Below are 23,773 nucleotides of genomic sequence, written 5' to 3'. Positions count from 1 at the left end.
ATTGTTGCTGTTATTGTTATTACGCAGCATTTTGTGGCACCCATGTATGTTCTTTTGCATTGTGGGATCTGGGACATTAAATCTGGCTGTACTGTTTTGCATGTCAGCATGAGGCATTGTTTTTAGTATTGAGTTTGAGACCCCCATTTGTTTGAGTGCTGATGTACAAAATGTGAGTCTAATGAGCTGTTTTTTTTTCTTGTTTGGGTCTAGTTTTAACACTCCATTTCTCTCGCTCAGGTGGGCTATGGCAAATCGGGAGAGGCTTTTGGCTTTGAGTAGCACGCTGGAGTTCAAGCTGCACAGGTTATATTTCATTAGCCTGCTGACTGGAGGTGTCATCAATCAGATTGAGGCACTGGAATATGCCAAGAACTTTCAACCCTTTGCACAACAACATCAAAGAGGTCAGCTTTCATCTGTAAGGGGTTTGGTCAATTGCTTAAAAGGCAGATCTGAATTTTGACGTGTACTATTTTTAAGTGCATTGAATATCAGGAATACGGAGGGTTTGGTTGTAAATGGCAGTCTGATTGATATTAAATTGATATTAAATTAAATTGATATCCTCATTAGAACCTAATGTATTTTATTAATTCTTCTTGCTCCTTTCTTCCCTCTCCTCTACCAGAAATATTGATATTGCCGGGATAGAATAATATAAACGCCTTAGGCCATGTTGAAGGTGCTATATAAATGCAAGATGTTGTTGGCTGTGGATTCATGGATGCTAGGGAGTTCAAGAAACAGTGTGAACTCTGACAGGCTGTTTAACTGTAGTGGCCTCACATACAATCATATTCTTAGTGCAACTGTGGAGAGCAGTTTTCAACAGGGTTTGCTCCATAGCTTGCAGGATCGGGAATTCTTGGTGAGTTTTTTTTCCTCCCCCACCCACACTCCTCCCTAAACTAGGCACCAAAACAAATGTTGTGACCCTGTTGCCACCTTGGCTGTAACCAGCTAACAGCACAGGATGAGGATTGAACTCTGGACCTTGCCAATTATGGTTCAGTTATTGATGGGTTAAACTCACTGAATCATTGGGCAAGGCCTTGTGTCCCACTATGTGAATGCTAGTTTTTCCTGTGGTTTACAGGGTGTCGATATAAAACCACTCCCCAAGGTCTAAGGCAGTGGCTCTCCGATGTTTTTTGTTTGAAGGATCCCTTTTCAAATGGGGTAGTAATCATGGATTTCACCTATTTTCCCCCCCTCCCCTCCCTTACATTTCATTAGGGAAAATGGTGCCCCCTGGGAAAAATTGCATTTTATGCCCTTTCGTTGAGTTTATGTATATGGTACTTAAATTTATTTTTAAAAAAACTCTCTTGAACAAGGATGAATTCACTGGTAACAAAAACAGAATTACCTGGAAAAACTCAGCAGGTCTGGCAGCATCGGCGGAGAAGAAAAGAGTTGACGTTTCGAGTCCTCATGACCCTTCGACAAAATTTGAGTTCGAGTCCAAGAAAGAGTTGAAATATAAGCTGGTTTAAGGTGTGTGGGGGGGGCGGAGAGAGAGAGAGAGAGAATTGGAGGGGGTTGGTGTGGTTGTAGGGACAAACAAGCAGTGATAGAAGCAGATCATCAAAAGATGTCACCAACAATAGAACAAAAGAACACATAGGTGTTAAAGTTGGTGATATTATCTAAACGAATGTGCTAATTAAGAATGGATGGTAGGGCACTCAAGGTATAGCTCTAGTGGGGGTGGGGAGAGCATAAAATATTTTAAAATACTTAAAAATAATGGAAATAGGTGGGAAAAGAAAAATTATATAATTTATTAGAAAAAAAAACAAAAGGAAGGGGGAAACAGAAAGGGGGTGGGGATGGAGGAGGGAGCTCAAGACCTAAAGTTGTTGAATTCAATATTCAGTCCGGAAGGCTGTGAAGTGCCTAGTCGGAAGATGAGGTGTTGTTCCTCCAGTTTGCGTTGGGCTTCACTGGAACAATGCAGCAAGCCAAGGACAGACATGTGGACAAGAGAGCAGGGTGGAGTGTTAAAATGGCAAGCGACAGGGAGGTTTGGGTCATTCTTGGGGTGTTCTGCAAAGCGGTCGCCCAGTTTACGTTTGGTCTCTCCAATGTAGAGGAGACCACATTGGGAGCAACGAATGCAGTAGACTAAGTTGGGGGAAATGCAAGTGAAATGCTGCTTCACTTGAAAGGAGTGTTTGGGCCCTTGGACAGTGAGGAGAGAGGAAGTGAAGGGGCAGGTGTTGCATCTTTTGCGTGGGCATGGGGTGGTGGCATAGGAGGGGGTTGAGGAGTAGGGGGTGATGGAGGAGTGGACCGGGGTGTCCCGGAGGGAGCGATCCCTACGGAATGCCGATAGGGGGGGTGAAGGGAAGATGTGTTTGGTGGTGGCATCATGCTGGAGTTGGCAGAAATAGTGGAGGATGATCCTTTGAATGCGGAGGCTGGTGGGGTGATAAGTGAGGACAAGGGGGACCCTATCATGTTTCTGGGAGGAAGGAGAAGGCATGAGGGCGGATGCGCGGGAGATGGGCCGGACACGGTTGAGGGCCCTGTCAACGACCGTGGGTGGAAAACCTCGATTAAGGAAGAAGGAGGACATGTGAGAGGAACTGTTTTTGAAGGTAGCATCATCGGAACAGATGCGACGGAGGCGAAGGAACTGAGAGAATGGGATGGAGTCCTTACAGGAAGCGGGGTGTGAGGAGCTGTAGTCGAGGTAGCTGTGGGAGTCGGTGGGTTTGTAATGGATATTGGTGGACAGTCTATCACCAGAGATTGAGACAGAGAGGTCAAGGAAGGGAAGGGAAGTGTCAGAGATGGACCACGTGAAAATGATGGAGGGGTGGAGATTGGAAGCAAAATTAATAAGTTTTTCCAAGTCCCGATGAGAGCGTGAAGCAGCACCGAAGTAATCATCAATGTACCGGAGAAAGAGTTGTGGAAGGGGGCCGGAGTAGGACTGCAACAAGGAATGTTTCACATACCCCATAAAGAGACAGGCATAGCTGGGGCCCATGCGGGTACCCATAGCCACACTTTTTATTTGGAGGAAGTGAGAGGAGTTGAAGGAGAAATTGTTCAGCGTGAGAACAAGTTCAGCCAGACGGAGGAGAGTAGTGGTGGATGGGGATTGTTCGGGCCTCTGTTCGAGGAAGAAGCTAAGGGCCCTCAGACCATCCTGGTGGGAGATGGAGGTGTAGAGGGATTGGACGTCCATGGTGAAGAGGAAGCGGTTGGGGCCAGGGAACTAGAAATTGTTGATGTGACGTCAAGTGTCAGAGGAATCACGGATGTGGGAAGGGACTGGACAAGGGGAGAGAGAAGGCAGTCAAGATAACAAGAAATGAGTTCTGTGGGGCAGGAGCAAGCTGAGACGATCGGTCTACCGAGGCAGTTCTGTTTGTGGATTTTGGATAGGAGATAGAAGCGGGCAGTCCAAGGTTGGGCGACTATCAGGTTGGAAGCTGTGGGAGGAAGATCCCCAGAGTAGATGAGGTCAGTGACAGTCCTGGAAACAATGGCTTGATGTTCAGTGGTGGGGTCATGATCCAGGGAGAGATAGGAGGAAGTGTCTGCGAGTTGACGCTCAGCCTCCGCGAGGTAGAGGTCAGTGCGCCAGACCTGCTGAGTTTTTCCAGGTAATTCTGTTTTTGTTTTGGATTTCCAGCATCCGCAGTTTTTTTGTTTTTATTTTTGTTTTTATCTCTATGAATTCACTGGTGGTGGACCCCAAGCCTTGGTAACTGTTGGTCCACCTGCCAATCTTCATGCCACTCTCAGTGCTGCTCCTTGTGCGCTGCCCTCTTAGGTGAGACAGTCAGCCCATTCTCCAAGAGACCCGTGGTGGCCACACTGCACTGCTGCCACCTGACTCACACTAAATAGCCTCGTCTGCTGCTCATTCAATTACTCCTGATTGTGACATACTGGGCGGTCAGCCACATCGCTCAACCCGTAAGGCCAGCCCTACTTGGTAAGCACTTCCACATTATTTTGCGGACCCCAGTTTGAGAACCACTGGTCTGAGGACTCCTTAATAGATGGAGGTTGAGGCATCAGTGTAAAAAGTGGCTGCGTGATGGAATAAGCTGAAGTATAATGAAATATACTAGAATAATAACTTGGAGTATTGTTGTCCCATCAAGTGACTCTGAAGTTTTATGGTATGAAATGCACATATATATAATTTTTAACATGCATAGCTGTCTCTGATACCATTTGAATTCAATTCTGTATATTCACGGAGAAATACAGAAATAGACAGTAAGCTAGTTAATTCCATACACTTTACTTTTTTGAAGTAAAGAATGCTCTGACCCCTCACTTCTGAAACCCGACTCAATTATATATTGTATGCAATCTCTCAAAACATATCACTTCCTAAAAGAACTCCAACCCCAGTTTGAGAACCACTGGTCTGAGGACTCCTTGATAGATGGAGGTTGAGGCATCAGTGTAAAAAGTGGCTGCGTGATGGAATAAGCTGAAGTATAATGAAATATACTAGAATAATAACTTGCTCTGCTAGTTCCTGTAGATATTACTGGCTCTTGACAGCACTACAGTTTTCTCATTGCTGCCGTCCTTCTCTGGTACACTGTCTGTTGCCTATGCTAATTGTGCGTTATGTGTTGATTTGTAAAATAGTAACAAAGCAACACTGGAAATTCTGGTTTTATCATAATTGTTAGGTGTTTTTCTGCCTTGTGGAGCAGTTTCTGCTGTATATTGTCTTTAGCTAATATGTAAATGGTTGGGAGTAATGCTGTTTATTTTGGGCTGTTGTGTGTGTTTCTTGTCAGTATTCCAATACCTGCTCTCTCTTCTCTTCTATAAGAGTTGGTCATTCTTTTTCTCTCTCTCTGAACCTGTGATGACCCAGACAAACCATCCCCCTCACCTTCCAGGGCATGCCTTTGGGCAGGGGCCTCTTTAGTGCTTGGCCTTTAAGCTTTTAGTTTGCTTTTAATGTGAATTGCTCAATAGATAATGAGTGAGTTGTCATTCCAGACATCCAGGTGTTGATGGGGAGCCTGGTTTACCTGCGGCATGGTATTGCAAACTCTCCATATCTCCATCTGCTGGACTCCAATCAATGGGCAGACATCTGTGACATATTCACTAGGGATGCCTGTGCCCTCCTCGGCCTTTCGGTTGAGTCACCTCTCAGTGTCAGGTAAGCTCTGCATAAAGGAGCAAGAAGTGTTTTCCTTTTTTAATATGTTCTCATTGTCTTTTTTTATTAAAAAGGAGTTATTGCCATTATGATTGTCTTTTAAAAGTAAGACAATTGTAAGGAATTGTGTTTCACTTAATCCTACTTTATTATTTAAACAGTGGATTCTCATGATGAGAACAGAGGATTTATAATTCCAGTGGTAGAAGGGAGCTGCACTAATACAAGCTAATGCTGTCATTGACACCAGGACAAAAACAGAATTACCTGGAAAAACTCAGCAGGTCTGGCAGCATCGGCGGAGAAGAAAAGAGTTGACGTTTCGAGTCCTCATGACCCTTCGACGGAACTTGAGTTTGAGTCCAAGAAAGAGTTGAAATATAAGCTGGTTTAAGGTGTGTGTGTGGGGGGGCGGAGAGATAGAGAGACAGAGAGATGGAGGGGGGGGTGTGGTTGTAGGGACAAACAAGCAGTGATAGAAGCAGATCATCAAAAGATGTCAATGACAATAGTACAATAGAACACATAGGTGTTAAAGTTGGTGATATTATCTAAACGAATGTGCTAATTAAGAATGGATGGTAGGGCACTCAAGGTATAGCTCTAGTGGGGGTTTTTTTTATAATGGAAATAGGTGGGAAAAGGAAAATCTTTATAATTTATTGGAAATAAAAAGGGAAGGGGGAAACAGAAAGGGGGTGGGGATGGGGTAGGGAGCTCACGACCTAAAGTTGTTGAATTCAATATTCAGTCCGGAAGGCTGTAAAGTCCCTAGTCGGAAGATGAGGTGTTGTTCCTCCAGTTTACGTTGGGCTTCACTGGAACAATGCAGCAAGCCAAGGACAGACATGTGGGCAAGAGAGCAGGGTGGAGTGTTAAAATGGCAAGCGACAGGGAGGTTTGGGTCATTCTTGCGGACAGACCGCAGGTGTTCTGCAAAGCGGTCGCCCAGTTTACGTTTGGTCTCTCCAATGTAGAGGAGACCACATTGGGAGCAACGAATGCAGTAGACTAAGTTGGGGGAAATGCAAGTGAAATGCTGCTTCACTTGAAAGGAGTGTTTGGGTCCTTGGACGGTGAGGAGAGAGGAAGTGAAGGGGCAGGTGTTGCATCTTTTGCGTGGGCATGGGGTGGTGCCATAGGAGGGGGTTGAGGAATAGGGGGTGATGGAGGAGTGGACCAGGGTGTCCCGGAGGGAGCAATCCCTACGGAATGCCGATAAGGGGGGTGAAGGGAAGATGTGTTTGGTGGTGGCATCATGCTGGAGTTGGCGGAAATGGCGGAGGATGATCCTTTGAATGCGGAGGCTGGTGGGGTGATAAGTGAGGACAAGGGGGACCCTATCATGTTTCTGGGAGGGAGGAGAAGGCGTGAAGGCGGATGCGCGGGAGATGGGCCGGACACGGTTGAGGGCCCTGTCAACGACCGTGCACCCTGGTCCACTCCTCCATCACCCCCTACTCCTCAACCCCCTCCTATGGCACCACCCCATGCCCACGCAAAAGATGCAACACCTGCCCCTTCACTTCCTCTCTCCTCACCGTCCAAGGACCCAAACACTCCTTTCAAGTGAAGCAGCATTTCACTTGCATTTCCCCCAACTTAGTCTACTGCATTCGTTGCTCCCAATGTGGTCTCCTCTACATTGGAGAGACCAAACGTAAACTGGGCGACCGCTTTGCAGAACACCTGAGGTCTGTCCGCAAGAATGACCCAAACCTCCCTGTCGCTTGCCATTTTAACACTCCACCCTGCTCTCTTGCCCACATGTCTGTCCTTGGCTTGCTGCATTGTTCCAGTGAAGCCCAACGCAAACTGGAGGAACAACACCTCATCTTCCGACTAGGGACTTTACAGCCTTCCGGACTGAATATTGAATTCAACAACTTTAGGTCGTGAGCTCCCTCCCCCATCCCCACCCCCTTTCTGTTTTCCCCCTTCCCTTTTTTTTTTCTTTTCCAATAAATTATAAAGATTTTCCTTTACCCACCTATTTCCATTATAAAAAAAAAACCCACATTCGTTTAGATAATATCACCAACTTTAACTTTAACACCTATGTGTTCTATTGTACTATTGTCGTTGACATCTTTTGATGATCTGCTTCTATCTCCTACCCAAAATCCACAAACAGAACTGCCCCGGTAGACCGATCGTCTCAGCTTGCTCCTGCCCCACAGAACTCATTTCTCGTTATCTTGACTCCCTTCTCTCTCCCCTTGTCCAGTCCCTTCCCACCTACATCCGTGATTCCTCTGACACCTTACGTCACATCAACAATTTCCAGTTCCCTGGCCCCAACCGCTTCCTCTTCACCATGGACGTCCAATCCCTCTACACCTCCATCCCCCACCAGGATGTTCTGAGGGCCCTTAGCTTCTTCCTCGAACAGAGGCCCGAACAATCCCCATCCACCAGTACTCTCCAACGTCTGGCTGAACTTGTTCTCACGCTGAACAATTTCTCCTTCAACTCCTCTCACTTCCTCCAAATAAAAAGTGTGGCTATGGGTACCCGCATGGGCCCCAGCTATGCCTGTCTCTTTATGGGGTATGTGAAACATTCCTTGTTGCAGTCCTACTCCGGCCCCCTTCCACAACCCTTTCTCCGGTACATCGATGATTACTTCGGTGCTGCTTCATGCTCTCGTCGGGACTTGGAAAAATTTATTAATTTTGCTTCCAATCTCCACCCCTCCATCATTTTCACGTGGTCCATCTCTGGCATTTCCCTTCCCTTCCTTGACCTCTCTGTCTCAATCTCTGGTGATAGACTGTCCACCAATATCCATTACAAACCCACCGACTCCCACAGCTATCTCAACTACAGCTCCTCACACCCCGCTTCCTGTAAGGACTCCATCCCATTCTCTCAGTTCCTTCGCCTCCGTCGCATCTGTTCCGATGATGGTACATTCAAAAACAGTTCCTCTGACATGTCCTCCTTCTTCCTTAACCGAGGTTTTCCACCCACGGTCGTTGACAGGGCCCTCAACCATGTCCGGCCCATCTCCCGCGCATCCGCCCTCACGCCTTCTCCTCCCTCCCAGAAACATGATAGGGTCCCCCTTGTCCTCACTTATCACCCCACCAGCCTCCGCATTCAAAGGATCATCCTCCGCCATTTCCGCCAACTCCAGCATGATGCCACCACCAAACACATCTTCCCTTCACCCCCCTTATCGGCATTCCGTAGGGATCGCTCCCTCCGGGACACCCTGGTCCACTCTTCCATCACCCCCTACTCCTCAACCCCCTCCTATGGCACCACCCCATGCCCACGCAAAAGATGCAACACCTGCCCCTTCACTTCCTCTCTCCTCACCGTCCAAGGACCCAAACACTCCTTTCAAGTGAAGCAGCATTTCACTTGCATTAGTCTATTGCATTCGTTGCTCCCAATGTGGTCTCCTCTACATTGGAGAGACCAAACACCTGCGGTCTGTCCGCAAGAATGACCCAAACCTCCCTGTCGCTTGCCATTTTAACACTCCACCCTGCTGTCTTGCCTACATGTCTGTCCTTGGCTTGCTGCATTGTTCCAGTGAAGCCCAACGTAAACTGGAGGAACAACACCTCATCTTCCGACTAGGGACTTTACAGCCTTCCGGACTGAATATTGAATTCAACAACTTTAGGTCGTGAGCTCCCTCCCCCATCCCCACCCCCTTTCTGTTTCCCCCTTCCTTTTTTTTCCAATAAATTATAAAGATTTTTCTTTTCCCACCTATTTCCATTATATAAAAAAAAAACCCCACTTGAGCTATACCTTGAGTGCCCTACCATCCATTCTTAATTAGCACATTCGTTTAGATAATATCACCAACTTTAACTTTCACACCTAAGTGTTCTATTATACTATTGTCGTTGACATCTTTTGATCTGCTTCTATCACTGCTTGTTTGTCCCTACAACCACACCCCCCCCACCCCCCACCTCTCTCTCTCTCTATCTCTGCACCCCCCACACTCACACCTTAAACCAGCTTATATTTCAACTCTTTCTTGGACTCGAACTCAAGTTCTGTCGAAGGGTCATGAGGACTCGAAACGTCAACTCTTTTCTTCTCCGCCGATGCTGCCAGACCTGCTGAGTTTTTCCAGGTAATTCTGTTTTTGTTTTGGATTTCCAGCATCCGCAGTTTTTTTGTTTTTATCTCTGTATTTAATTGACACCAGTGTTTGTTGCCAATGAGTAAAATTTCCTGTGGCCCAGTGGAGTGAAATGACTTCTCTTGTCAAGTAAGCAGAATGATGATGTCAGTCAAACAGGATCATGGGATTGACCTGGTTACTTCGGTGATGCAACCAGCTCTGTCTTAAAATCCCGAGATCTAACTGGCTGAAAAACCATCCTTGGGAGGGAGCTTCTGGCAAGCTGACTGACTAAATCTCAACAATGTAGCCTCAGCTCTGGGATGGAGAGCTTCAGGAAAACCAGCAAAATTTAACACTTATTTTGGCCAGAAAGCAATATTAACGTAACATAACAATTTCTGATATTTGAACAGCATTATTACAATAATAAGGTTTGTTTCAGGGCTGCCATATTTTTAGCTAAAATCATTTTTTTTAAAAATAACTGGGTCAGTGCAGGGAGGCTAGAATCTCAAGAGTGACTGACGAGTTAAAACCAGTTCTATCAGCTTCATTATGAATTAATGCAGTTCCCTCCTACTGCTGCGTTTGGGTCATCCACCAGGCCATTCTCCTAATGTTCCATCAAAATTCATTGTTTAAACCAAAGCTTTTTTAAAAAATCAGAAGTTGTTGGATCTAATTTGTAGACTTTACTACTCCAATTCTCCTTTCTGAGAATTGAATAAATGCTTGTTTTCTTCCTGATACTTGATGTGCTAATTTTATGAGTTCTCTTTCCACCTTCTCCCTACCCAGTGTTTTGTGATTAAAGTATGTATGTATGGGTGAAATTGTCTAAGTGTGTGTCCGTGTCCATATGGGCTGCGTATGTGGAAATGCGCATGCATGGTGTGACTTCTTTCATCTTTATGTCACTGCAGAATTTTACTTGATAGGAGCCACTGCAGGGTAATAACCTTAACTGATGGCATGAAAAGTTGCCACTCTCAGGGAATCTGCAAGATTGTTTCTTGGCCAGCTTCTTGTGAAGCTATTTTTCAGCTTTAATGAATTCTCCCCAAATCTGGAAATTACAGAGCATTGTGCTGAGTTTATAGAATTGTCATTTCGCATATTCTGGCTCCATATTTCTGTCCATCCAGTACTCCAACCTCAGCTGATGTGTAAGTAATCATGCTTCTGTCCACCAATGGCCGTATTACTGAATGAATTTGTGTTGAATTGAGCCACCCAGACCAGTGGTCCCAAGTTTAATCCCGAATTATGCTTTTTGTTAATCACAGTTTGAATCCAATAAGAATTCTGTAAATTGGAATTGGGATCTGCAGGAAGGGGCAAAACATCAGCAGGTTGCCAGTCGCCATCTAATGACCCCCCAAAATTTGGAAACGGTCCATTTGTAGATGAAAGTCAGATTGTATCTGGGCCAGGGTACTTGTTAACTTTAGGTTACAAACCTCAATCCACAGCAGTGATTTGTTCAAAGGTTCTTCTTAAATCCACTGTAAGGCAATTCTATTTTAACAGCACATTACTATCTAGAAAATACTAACAGATTTAAAAGCATCAGACTGCAAATGAGAAGTCTTCTCCTGTAGCATTGTAGACAGTATATATAGTATGTTCAACAATTTTTCTGGCATAAATTATCATTTCTTTCCATAAATTTCTTGTCCTGATCAGATACCAGTGGCTTAGGGAGATTTTACAAGTGTAAGGCCAGCCCATCAGGTGCTTGGAGTTTGGTCTGCATCAGAATTTGGCTCTAAGGTGTAGTTGGCTTAAAAGTACTTTGAGTTTCTGGGTCCTTATTTTAAGTCTATGAATTATGATGGGATAGTGGAAACTTGTGTAGGCTTTGATGGATTTTGAGTTTCTGGAAAGTGGGTGTTGTTGACTCCCTTTATTACCAGCACTGGAAGAGAATAGAGAAGTTGAGATTGTTCTCCTTCGAGCACCGGAGATCAGGGCGAGATTGAATAGATGTTCAAAATTATCAAAGCTTTTGATAAAGTACATAGGAAAAAGCTGTTTTCATTCACAGGAGGGTAAACAAGGCAAATAATTCACAAATAGTAGATTACTGAGAAGCATAGAGGAATAGGTGGACCTTGGAGTGCATGTTCATAGATCCCTGAAGGTGGTAGGACAGGTAGATAAAGTGTTTAAGCGGGTATGCAGGATGTTTGTTTTTATTGGCTGAGATACACAATATAGCAGCAGTAAGGTTATGCTAGAACTGTACAAAATACCAGTTGGCTCACAACTAGAGAACAATTAAGATCACTGCAGTACAGGAAGAATGTGTTCATACTAAAGAGGATACATTGAGATATTGCTAGGGGTGGAGAATTTTACCTATGAGGAAAACTTCGATAGGCTGGTCTTTGTTTTTTTTTTGGAACAGAGGAGGTTGAGGGGAGATTTAATTGAGGTGTATAAAATTGAGGGGTCTAGGGAGTGGCTGGAAGGCCCTATTTCCCTTAGCAGAGAGGAGGCATAGATTTAAAGTAATTGATTGAAGGATTAGAGGGGAGCTGAGGAAAAATTCTTATCACACAGGAGATGGTGGGGATCTTAACTCACTGCCTAAAAGGGTGGCAGAGGCAGAAACCCTCATCACATTACTTGGATGTGCACTTGAAGTGTTGTAACCTATATGGCTAGAGTCTAAGAACTGTAAAGCAGGATTAGGCTGGATAACCATTTTACAGCCAGCATGGACAGAATAAGCTGAATGACATCCTTCTATGGTAAACACAGAATGTAGATTCAAGATGACTAACAAATAAACCTGAGGCAAGATGAGGAGAAATGTTTTTACACAGTGAGTTATGATTTGAAATGCAGCGCTTGAAAGGGTGGTGGAAGCAGATTCAATAGCAACTTTCCAAAGGAAATTGATGGATAAATAAATACTCAAAACATTTGCAGGGTAATGGGAAACGGGCTAACTGGATAGCTCTGTCAAAGAACAGGCACAGGCACGATGGACCAAATGCCTCCTTCTGTGCCATAAGATTCTGAATGTTCAGGTGCAAGAAAAACATTGGACTCACTGAAACTCAAAATTACTGAGCTTGAGAAACAATTGATGATGCTATGCCTTGTCAGAGGAGAAATTGTGCCCCATAAGAGCTGGTCAGCCTACAGAGGACAGTAGTGAGGCACAGGAAGGGAAGCTGATGACCATATAGAATCAGAGTGAAACCAATGATAAACCAGTCCTTTTGTTTCAGCCTCCAGCTGTGAAGAAAATATGCCACAACTCACTCCTTGAGATAAAAATCCATTGCCCTCAAGAAGTTTATTTGAATCCAATTCTTCCTATATAAAACTGTCAATTTAATAAATGTCAACAGTCTAGCAGTTTTCTAATGTTCTTCTGCTTCCCTATTGATGGGAGACATCATGAAATGATTATACTTCTGTTTTTTGTTAGGGAGAGAAAGTGATTTTCTATTTATTAAAAAAATATATTTCATAGTAAAACCAGAAAGTGCTGAAAATATACAGCAGGTCTGGCAGCATCTGTGGAAAGAGAAAGAGAGTTAATGTTTCAGATCAGTTCTGCAATTCAATTCCATACATTTATCCAGGTCTTTGTACATTGACTGGTATCTTTCTGTCTAATTGATCTTTTTTTCACTATAACAGTTTTTCTGCTGGCTGTCTGGCATTGCCAGTTCTGCTGAATATTAAGGCTGTGATTGAACAGAGACAGTGCACAGGAATATGGAGCCAAAAGGATGAGCTTCCAGTGAGTGTTGCCCATTTGAGTGTTATCGATGATTGATTAAATTGTCACGTTCAAACTAAATACTTTTTTTACTAGTGTAATTTTAGCGACTTTCTATAATGTCCAACACCAAGCACCACTCCCCCTCTCCCCAAATCTGAGCAAGTAGATTCTTACTGGTAGACGTCGTGAATGTGTGTTGTGACCAGATGGAAACAGGACTCTGGTTTTCCCCATAACTTGGTGCAGTATTGTGCATTTGCAGACATTTGTGTATTGCTGTGGTACAGTATTTGTGTGGTGTAAAACTCCCAAATTGAGTCAATGCTCAAATGTGCTTGGCCCTAAGTGTAAATTGAGCATTAACATTCCAGTATTGCATTTTCTACATTTACATTGATGTCATGAAGCTGCTTGTAGAGTCCAGCATTCTTGGGAGCTTTTCTCAACCCTTTCTTAGTCCGTGGTCACGTGGCAGATGTGTTTTCCCTTCTATGCCCTTATCTTCTTTACTTCAAATCTTGGAACTGCCCTAAAGGGTAATTTAATCCTAACTCCCCCTACAGGGTTTCACTTCTGGTCTCTGGGATGATGGATGTATTTCAGCTTTTTACTTCATTAATGGAATGTGGGCATTGTCATCAAGGCCAGCATTTATTGCCCATCCATAATTGCCCTTAACTGAGTAACTTACTAGGCAATTTCTGATGGCACCTAAGAGTAAATCTCATTACCGTGGCTCTGGAGTAACAGTAGCCAGACCTGTTAAGGATAGTGGACTTCCTTCCCTAAAGGACATTAGTGAACCAGATGGGTTTTTATGACAAACTGGTAGTTCTGTGGCTAGCATTGCTGATGATAGCTTTTTACTCTAGATTTATTTATTAACTGAAGGTAAATATTCCAGCTGCTGAGGTGGGATTTGCAGAGAAGGAGTTGGGAATTTGAGGGCAACTAGCAAGGGGGCTAAGAGCTGCTGAAACTCTCTTTCTCACTTTTGTCAATGTCTTCGTGCTGGTTCCCCCACCAGCTTTGTTCACCCTCCAACTTATTCAAAACTCATCACACACCTCTTGCCTTGTTCCAAGTGCAATATGCCAGTCGTGTTCATCATCACTGACCTATATTGGCTTCCTGTCCCCAACTCCTAACCCTTGACTTTCAAATTCTTCCGATGTTCCATCCCACACCACTGACTCTTCAAATGGCCTTTTGTGCATTCTCCTGCTTCATCCCACCAGTGATGGTGGAACCTTCAATCATCCCAATCCCATTCTTTCTAAAACTTCCTCCCTAAACCGCTTTCCCTTCTCTCACTACCTTTGGAAAAAATCTTTTCAAAGCCTGTTTCTTTCACCAAGCTTTCTCTTGTTAGTCTAACATCACAGTTTGGTGTCTCATTGTCAATACTTTGCCTTGGTAAAACACCTTGAGTTGTTTTCTTTGATTAAAGTATTGAACAAATTGTTGTTTTATGATGTCAGTGAGAACCACTATATATCCTAAAGGTTGCCTTGGACAGCTTAAATGTTCTTTGCATAGATCAAGTTTGGAAGTGCCTGAGCAGAATGAATAATCAAAAAATCTGTAGCAGATGAAAGACGCCAAGTTTCCTCTGGTAAAACCCTCTTTCTTGTTTTTTCCTGCCTGTCACATTTTTCCTCGTTTCTTAAAGCCGGTGGCTTGTGATTGATTGTTGTTCCACAACAGCCACCAAACCTCCACTAGCTAGTCAAAGGACCATATGTGACCCTGGGCAGTGAGTGTTCCTAAACTTTGAATTATGAAAGGAATCGCATTTGAATCTGTCCTCACCTGATGGTGTCACACAGACAGACAGACACACACACACACACACACCTCTCTGCAGGGCTCGCTGGGTACTGATCAGGAGCTGACAGTTAACTTGTGTTGTGCCCCATCCAATACGCGACACCAAAAGTTATTCTCTCACAGCCACTCCAAGTTGAGATCAGCAAACTTGTCGCACACCAGGAATTGAATGTGAGAACAGCATCAACTATATCACCCCAACCCCACCCCCAACTTTTTTTAAAACAACAAATAAAAATATTAAACTGAGCTTTTATTTATTTCAGATTGAGATTGAGCTGGGTAAGAAGTGCTGGTACCACTCTGTCTTTGCCTGCCCCATCCTCCGACAGCAAGCGACTGAATCCAACCCCCCCATGAAGCTGATCTGCGGCCATGTGATCTCCAGAGATGCATTAAACAAACTGATCAATAGTGGAAAGTGAGTAGTGTATGGATGCATTGACCTGTTTATTGGGCAATACTGTTTAATGTGATCAGAAGTTGTGGGATGACTGATATTCGCATGTGGGATGTGCCATTATCCTGGGTGTGGGTGGGAATTGTGAATCTCTGGAAATGATTGTAGATTTAATGAGAAGATTGAGCACAAGGGAAAATGCTTATGTTTATAACTGGAAAAGAATAGCCATCTCTAGCCCGTCTAAACCAAAGTGCCTTCCTCCGTTTCTCTAAGTCATTCTGCCTTTCTTGCATTTACATTTAGCTGGGGGAAGTATTTAACATCCTGATTTAATGGCTGGGTGGTTGCTCTTCCATTATGATGACCATATCCAGATATTTTCCTCTAATTAACCTAATTTCTTAGCTAGGTTTTCTACCCCAACTGTATTGCTGGCATCAAACACTTAAGTCATGAAGTGCTATCTCTATGGTCATTACCTCAGCAAATATACCTGCCCATCTTGGAGAATGCTGATGGGCATTTCTCCTTGGGGAGCTCCTGTGCCCCAGTTTCACCACTGCACCTGCTTTGACTTCAGCATTGTTCTAGCTAGTGAAGTTTCAGACTCTGCACTGATTTACTAGTGCCGTGGTGAGTTGGTGCAGCTGTCCATGCATAAAAGGCATGAGCTTACCCCCAGCCCCCAGAATCCTCACCCCAGAGAATTCCCAACCTCAGCAAGCAGAGGATCAGCCAATTAGCAAGGTGAGTTGGCTGCCCCCCATCCCACCCCCAAGTAATGGATTAAAAGAATGGCATTAATTAGGGAGGAGCTTGCTTGCCAATCCCCTTATCAGAAGAATTATGGCGGATGCAGGGTGTTGGTAGGTAGGATAATGTAAATGTAAACTAAAAAATCTTTTTCAGCAATGTGATTTGTTCTTGTATCATTTCTGATACACTTTTCTCCTTGTACAGATTAAAGTGCCCCTATTGTCCAATGGAACAAGCCCCTGCAGATGCTAAACAGATCTATTTCTGAAGACCAACTTGGAGCCCAGTGGACATTGCACCTTCTGTTGGAAAGGGGTTCTTACTAGGGTGTATCTGGTTTAGTACTGTTTTATTGTGACCAGTCTAGGCATTAGATGGCATGAATGTGATTTGCCCTGGATTGAGCTAACATGGGTTGTGGCAGGTGCTTTTGGATAGTTTCTCAATCCCCCACCTGCCAGCTATTGTAGGACCTGCACTTTATTTTCACTAATATATAACCTGGGGTTAGTCATTAACTCCTATCCAACTTTTTTCCCCCACTTGCAGATGCTTAGCCACTACCAGGTAGCTCAATTACAATTGTAGAGCTGATTTGCTGCCACCTGATGTAGCAGCACATGTTATAAACCCTGTGCTGTGCTGTGGAGCAGTTCTAAGATATGCCAGAGGACTTCCAATGACTTTATTAGTTGCTGTACAAGCCTACTTTGACATGATTCACCATTACAGAATTAAATGACATGTACTCTCACCTCCTTCATTCTGGGGATTGCGTAATACAGTACCACTGACAGATACCAAGATTTACAACCCTTTATGATAGCTATTGAAATGCCATAAAGCTGTCTTAATGTTGGTCTGAGGGTGGGGTTTGAGGACATGGTTGGGTAATGGAGCAAAAGCTTTACATTGTAGCTGAATCTCGCACAAAGTGGTCACCAAGGTGAAGGGAGGGGGAAAAAGCCCTTACAATTTCCCAACCGTATAACTCCTCCCCTTCTTAAGGAGATCTACAGTACATTACATATAAAACATTCATATTATATCTGTATCAATGAGATTTTCTTAAGATGGTCTGTAGTCACATATATCAGTACTTTAATCTTTTATGGACTGCAGTAATAATATTTCACCCTCAAATTATTATGATTTAGTCCTTGGGTCTAAAATTGTAGGCTTTGAAAGGGTAATTGGTGTCTTTTTTTCTGATCATTGCAGTAATGGCAGTTAACATGTTAGCAATGCGATTGAGTCCTACTGAAATCTAGAACTAGCTCAACAAGGAATATTTTGTTATGAGACTCCTGCTATATTAATTCACATGGAAATTGATTATGTCTTTATTATTTCTTGCAGAGATGGTTTCTGTATTAGTTCTGGTAACTTGCTCACATTTGTAGTCTTTCGATCTGCAAGAGCTGGTTTTTCTTGCTTGATTAGAGGCGCTTCCACCACTATTCAGTTTGAAATTTAAGGCCCCATTTGTCACGGACACTTTAAAAGGTGTCCCCCCAAGGTTATCTGTGGACAATGTATTTGTTTGTGACTGTGTACATTTTGTCCTTGGAGTGAGTAATTCGGTTTAAAAATAATCCAGCAGCAAAGCCTTGTTAGTGAAAAAGGAATACGTTGGTTTATTTTGCACCATTGCTCTGGAAGTTACTTAAGAAAATATAAAGTTACAAACACATACACCCACCAAGATTAGTTACAGAGGAAGATAAAACGATTCTTATAAATGTGAGTCAAGTTCAGGCTGTATTGTTCGACGCAGGCCTACTAGTTTTTCAAAGTCGAAATGTTGTGTTGTGTGGAGTGAAGATTTTGAGGTTATAGGATTGTCTCTGCAGCTGCGATGGCTTCCACTGTCGAATTTCCAGATGCTGCTTTAACAGGTGAGCTTAGATGGAATCAGTTTTACAAGGAAGAGAGAAGGTCCCTTACTTCTGCAGGGGTGGTACTTTTAGCTAAGAGGAAAGCAAAATACTGCTGGAAATCTGAAACAAAAACAAAAATAGCTGGAAAGACTATTTTAAAAACTAGCTTATATTTCACCTCATTTCTATTTTTCTTTAGTTCTGATGAAGAGTCATACGGACTCAAAACGTTAACTGTCTTCCTCTCCGCAGATGCTGTCAGACCTGCTGATTTTTTTCCAGCTATTTTTGGTTTTGGTACTTTTAACTGCCTAGTTACTTTAGAGCAGACCAGTAACTGCTTTTCTGGATGTCCCGCTTTGTCTCTCCCTGTTGCAAGCGGTTGTCTTTCTGCTATACTGAAGCTGGTTCAAGATGGATCTGTCCCCAGGCAGCTTGCTGCCCTTTTTTTCAAACATGAAACAAAGATGGCTGCTGTTATGCTAAGTCATGTTCCATATAAGGCAAGTAGTAATTCCATTACAGTTTTGAATTTTTTTTAACCACCTGCTGTGTTCAAAAGGGCCAGGGCTGTTCATGCCTTAAAGTGGCTTATCAGTTAGTCTCTTTGTATTTGGAGGAAAGGCCATCAAAGCAATGAGTTTCTGTTTATTCATTTGGGACACTCATTGAATTTCAAATGTTTTTTGTATTTATATATGTCTGGTAATGCATCCTTGTCTCCTCAGAAGGTAAGAAAGGTGGTTGAAATCCACAATTCTGTCTGGTAGCCTGGAGCCATTTTGAGAACAGTCTTTAAACTCAGTCCAAGATTTAAAACAAAAATGCAACTTATAGAATAGATTTCTAAAAATTTGTAATGTAATACCTGCCCACCATAACACATTTAATCTTCTGATTTTGCACTGATTAACTAGATCTACCCAACATCCAATGCCAATTTTAAAGGATTTTTATAGTGAATTCCATCTAACTTCATCAGATGAACACATTTGAGTGGTGCACTACTGAACTGGACAGTAAATCCCAGGATATAAGCATGGTTGGTGCTAAGTGCTTTGGTCTTAGCCAGGACAGTACTCAGCACTACAGTTGTCCTCTGTTCCTGAGCTAGGGAAAGGGGGAAATCACTTGGTGGTCTCACTCTTTCCTTATCCAGTGATCTCTGTTGAAAAGTATGCATATGTTGAACTGGACATCAGATGAGGATCCCCACCGTAGTCGATGGGCTTATAAATCTTGTAGTGTGGGCTGGCACATAAAGAATGGTAGTTTGAACATCATATCAGAGAGCTGTCAATGCTCATATAACCATCCCCTGCTAAATGTCCCTGACTTCAGGAGAAGTAAAGAGGGAAGGAAATGCTTTGTTTCAGACACCAGCTCTTGATTCAGACTTTGCAAGTCAAAACAAAGTCAATTTTTAGAAAACTTCAGTGGCAGCCCATTCTATCATTCATTCAACACAAACTGAAGCAAGGACAGATAAATTTAATTATTTGGATATTATCTGGGATTGGCCAGTGGGGGCTACTGTTTTGTACTGGGGAAGAATGACCAATTTGCTTTTTCAACTCTAGGTGACAATGAGAGACAGGGGAGAGTTAGTTGAGTTTCGAAGAAGCAACAGATTCTTGTTAGGCAATGGAAACAAAGGTTATTGGGGGTAGATGGGAATGTACAACACAGAACACAAACTGATCAGCCATGATCTTATTGAAAAGCGGAGCAGGCTCGAAGGGCTGAATGGCCTACTTCTCCTATTTCATATGTTCATATGAGTTGCGATGGCTAGTCAATGTTCATCAGAAATCAACTTTTAAAAAATTGACCTTTTATTGAATATTGCAGGTTGTACTTTATCATTTTTGAAAATATTCTGTACTTTTTTTTTAATATAAACCCTGTAATTGTGCCTTTTCAAATGTTTGGTTTTTGTGACACATCACTGTATTTGCCCCTTGCACTAGTAGTAAATGAGTGGCTGTAACACATCATTCATGACCCCCCACTATACATGATTGTAAGTACACACATAGGAACAACTTCTGTTAGTTAAAATAAACAAAAAGATCACCACTTAGAAGCCGGTTTTATCTTAAAAAGCCTGTTACCATTTAATATAAACTGGTCATGCCAAAAATAGCCACCCTAAGTATTCTTAATGAAACAAGCATTAAATCCCAGATAATTGGGCAACCAGGAGTAATTCAGCTCAATGAGAGTGAAAGGAATCTGGTTCGATCTGGTGGATTAAGTGAAGCCTACTCACTGTTTGACCTTAAATTCAGCCCAAACTGAAGGATTGAAAATCTCCCCCCATATGTAAGTGTTCTGAGTGGAATAAACTCTACTCCCTGTGCCAGTCTCAACTGGCCCACGGTGTCACTGAGTGAACCTTGTGCTCTTTCATGGCTATTGAGTATTTTTACCAGCAGCTAATTTTAAAGGTGGCCAACATGCCCCCACCTTGAAGGCAGGGTTTTTTTTGTGTGGACTCCTTGTTCCTTCCCTTCCATCTTCACCTGGTCCTGTACATCTGCCAAAGTCACCCAAACAATGAAGGAGAATGGCCCTGGGCAGAAGGCTTCATCCAAAGTAATGACCTTCCCTTTGGAGAAATAAACTGGTTCCTACACGTCTATTCACTGTGAAAATGCTGAAATGATGAACTACAAAGGTAGAAATTTGTGCTTTGTAGGCTAAATGGCATGCATTGGGATGGGAGGTTCCAGCCAACCGTAGGGTTTCTTTGGGTTCTAGAGTGTAACCTGAACATATGATATGCCTACATCATTGCAAAAAGTAATGACAAACCCTCAAAAGCGTATTCAAATATAGTATTTTTAGCTGTCAAAGCCAGATTCAGGATGTGCAACCCAGATTTACCTGTAGGGTTAAATGAAGATGTTCAGGCTGTAAAAAGAAAAAAATGACATTATATATGGTGCTGTTTTTAACCACCAACAGTAGTATTTTCTGATGACATCCATCTTGCAAAAGATGGGGAATGTAACTTTTGAACTATCCTTCTTTGTTTTTATATATATAATGGGAAGGAGAGACCTGATTTTTCTTAACCATTTCCAAAATGTTACTGTCTCAAAGATGGTGGTTTCCCAATCTTTCATCTGTTTTTGCTATAGTTTTAGTTTGGAGGGTGTATGAAAATTTTGTAGGATTGCTCCATTTCATGAGCTGTTATTTTAATCCCTAGCTTGCTTGTCACCTGTCCTTCCACAAAACCAGAAGATTGTAAAGAAAAGGTTATGGAATATCTGGCAATCGGCAGTTTGGAGAGTTCAATGCTCTCTGATAATTTTAGACTGTTACATGACTTTTAAATTATATTATGAATAATGACTACATTATTTTAGAGAACAAATGTTTAATAAATATGTTGAAATGCTTTTGTGATTTGAAATTGTTTTTCATCTGCAGTATAAAAAGAAAATGCAATAGCAATCTTATTTTGTGTGTTTTGGGGTATTTCTTCTTTGGTGTGAGATTGTTAATTCCCTTGTGAAGCAGTTAATGTTTTAGCAAGTTGAGGTTTACAATGATCCTTCACTCCACAAAAGAAGCCATATCTTGATCTTCAGAAAACATTTCATCAGGTTATTTTCATGAGGTGTGGAAGCTAAAATAAAAACTCTCGAGGTCAAGGGTGAAGAAATCTGAAAACTGGGCTTAGTTATCTCTGAAATAAAAACAGAAAATGCAAAAATACTCAGCAGGTCAGGCAGCATTTGTGGAGAGAGCAACAGAGTTAATATTTCAGGTACATGACCTTTCACCAAAACTGCGAAAAGTTAGAAATGCATGATAGGCTTTAAGCAAGTGAAAGGGGGCAAGGATGGGGAGTAAAAGAGCAAAAAGATAGGTCTCTGATAGGATGGAAGGCAGAAGAGATTAAATGACAAAAGGGTTCATGGTGCAAGGTGAAAAAAGATCAAAGGGAGTGGTAATGGGACAAGGAAACAAACAAAAGATACGGCTAGAGGAGGTATGAATGGCAGGAATGATGAATAGCTGCTGTCCAAAAGCAGAGAAAAGCAAAATCAGCTAAGAAAAAGCAAAATGGGCCGGAAAGATGAAAAGCTGTTGCTGGTCCTTGAACTTGTGTTGACCCCATTGGACCACTGCAGGAGGCCAAGGACAGGAAACTCAGAGTGGGGGCAAGGTGGAGGATTAAAATGACAAGTGATCGGAAGCTTAGGGTCATGCTTGCGACCGGAATGGAGGTGCACTGCAGAGTGGGCATCCGATCTTCGTTTGGTCTTCCCAGTGACCAGGTTGTGAGCAATGAATAATATGTATAAAAGTAAAAGATGTACACACAAATCATTGCTTCACCTGCAAGGAATGTTTAGAGCATTGGATGGTGAGAATGGAGGAGATAAAAGCAAGGCCAGCGAGAGACATCATGGGCCCCAGTGTTTCTTCCGTTTCCGCATCCTCTGGTGTGTCTATGTGCAACAGAACTTTTAAGAGGCCAGAGAACAAAGACTGAATGGTTCACAATAGTATGTTTCATGATCAGCAAGTTTGGAGACTCTGCTGATTGCTGCTTCTCACTACAATATATTTTCAAAATCTACAATGCGATACAACTTTATCATGATATTTCAATAACTTCAAAATCTCATAAAAAGCACCAAGATAGAGTGGGATAATAGGTAAGCAGACAAAAGAGCAAGATTGAAGTCAATGGAAAAGACACTTGAGAATCATGTGCATGATTACACGGGTTACTGATTCACTATAAGGCCGTTATGCACTCCTGTCCTGACAATCTCACGCCACAAAGCCCGCTCACAGTAAACTTTTATTAACAACAAAATAAACAGAACTCCAGCCATGACTCCAGCCTCTTCATAAGATAATTATGGGTGACAAAGTCCATTTAGCCCAGTTCATCTCATCCATCCAGAATGACATATGAACATATATATTAGGAGCAGGAGTAAGCCATTCAGCCCCGAGTCTGGTCTGCCATTTGGTAACCTTGCCTACATTTTACCAGTGACTACAACTCAAAAATATTTAATTGGCTGTAAAATGATTTGGAGCATCATGAAAGGAGCTGTATGGAATTTTGGCCAAAGTTTTCAAAAAAGAGATGAATAAATTCCTAATGATCAATTGCAATAGAACAAAACCAGGCTGCATTAAAAGCATTAGGAAATTGGAAATGCTCCAGGCAGGTTCTGTACTTGGACTTAAACAATGGGAGAAGTGCCATACAAAGTCTTTTGCTCATTCTTACTTTATGTATTATAAAACTATTGAATTAAACACTTTACAAGTTAACACACCTTTATTGGGGAAATTACTCATCAAAACATATTTTCTGCCAAGGTCTTTGGATCATCTCTTTCACTGTCTTACACACAGAAGATTCCTTGTCAGATTTTCTTTGCATGAAAGTTTGCTTAGTGATCAACAGAATCTTGGTATTGCTACCAAGAGACCACTTAAATCACAAGTGCAAGGTTATTTCTCTCTGGTATGATGCTGGGATTGTCAGCATTTCTGCTTCTTGATGTGCAAACAAATTATTGGATGTCCGGATGGTATTAACTCTGGTCACATGAAATTAAAGGTATTAGCTGAACAAGACTCCTAAGCCTGTGGCTGTGTGGCCATTCACAGGTCCAGAAGGTGCACACTTGAGAGAGTCAATCGATTCAATTGCCGGCCTCTTTCACAGCTGTGTTAACATGCTATCGCTGAAGTGGAATCACATGACGTCTTGAGACTTTCCGTGACCGATGTGCACTTGAGGGACTGAAATGCACCATGAACCTCCAAAATTAAATTTTAATTAAGTTGCTGCATTTCATTGAAAAATTTTTCAATTTAATGTTAGTGGCCTTTCAAAAATGGGACACTTTAGTAA

At 42.6% G+C, this 23,773-nt stretch overlaps 1 protein-coding gene across 6 annotated transcripts in view; it reads left to right on the top strand.

Moving 5' to 3' along the window:
- rmnd5b (required for meiotic nuclear division 5 homolog B) overlaps positions 1-21,341 on the top strand; it is a 90,641-nt gene extending 69,300 nt beyond the window's left edge. For all 6 annotated transcript variants that reach the window (XM_041193787.1, XM_041193785.1, XM_041193790.1 and 3 more), the window contains 5 exons: positions 241-407; positions 4,996-5,161; positions 12,918-13,020; positions 15,099-15,253; positions 16,196-21,341. In XM_041193787.1, the coding sequence (XP_041049721.1) occupies positions 241-407; positions 4,996-5,161; positions 12,918-13,020; positions 15,099-15,253; positions 16,196-16,259 (655 nt within the window). In that variant the 3' untranslated portion in view covers positions 16,260-21,341. The remainder of the gene's footprint in view (positions 1-240; positions 408-4,995; positions 5,162-12,917; positions 13,021-15,098; positions 15,254-16,195) is intronic.
- Positions 21,342-23,773: the final 2,432 nt, after the last annotated feature.

This window comes from Carcharodon carcharias, chromosome 8, assembly GCF_017639515.1.
Source record: "Carcharodon carcharias isolate sCarCar2 chromosome 8, sCarCar2.pri, whole genome shotgun sequence".
In the NCBI taxonomy this organism is placed as follows: Eukaryota; Metazoa; Chordata; class Chondrichthyes; order Lamniformes; family Lamnidae; genus Carcharodon; species Carcharodon carcharias.
Note: the sequence above shows the minus strand (reverse complement) of the source record. Positions and strands in the feature narration are given on the sequence as shown.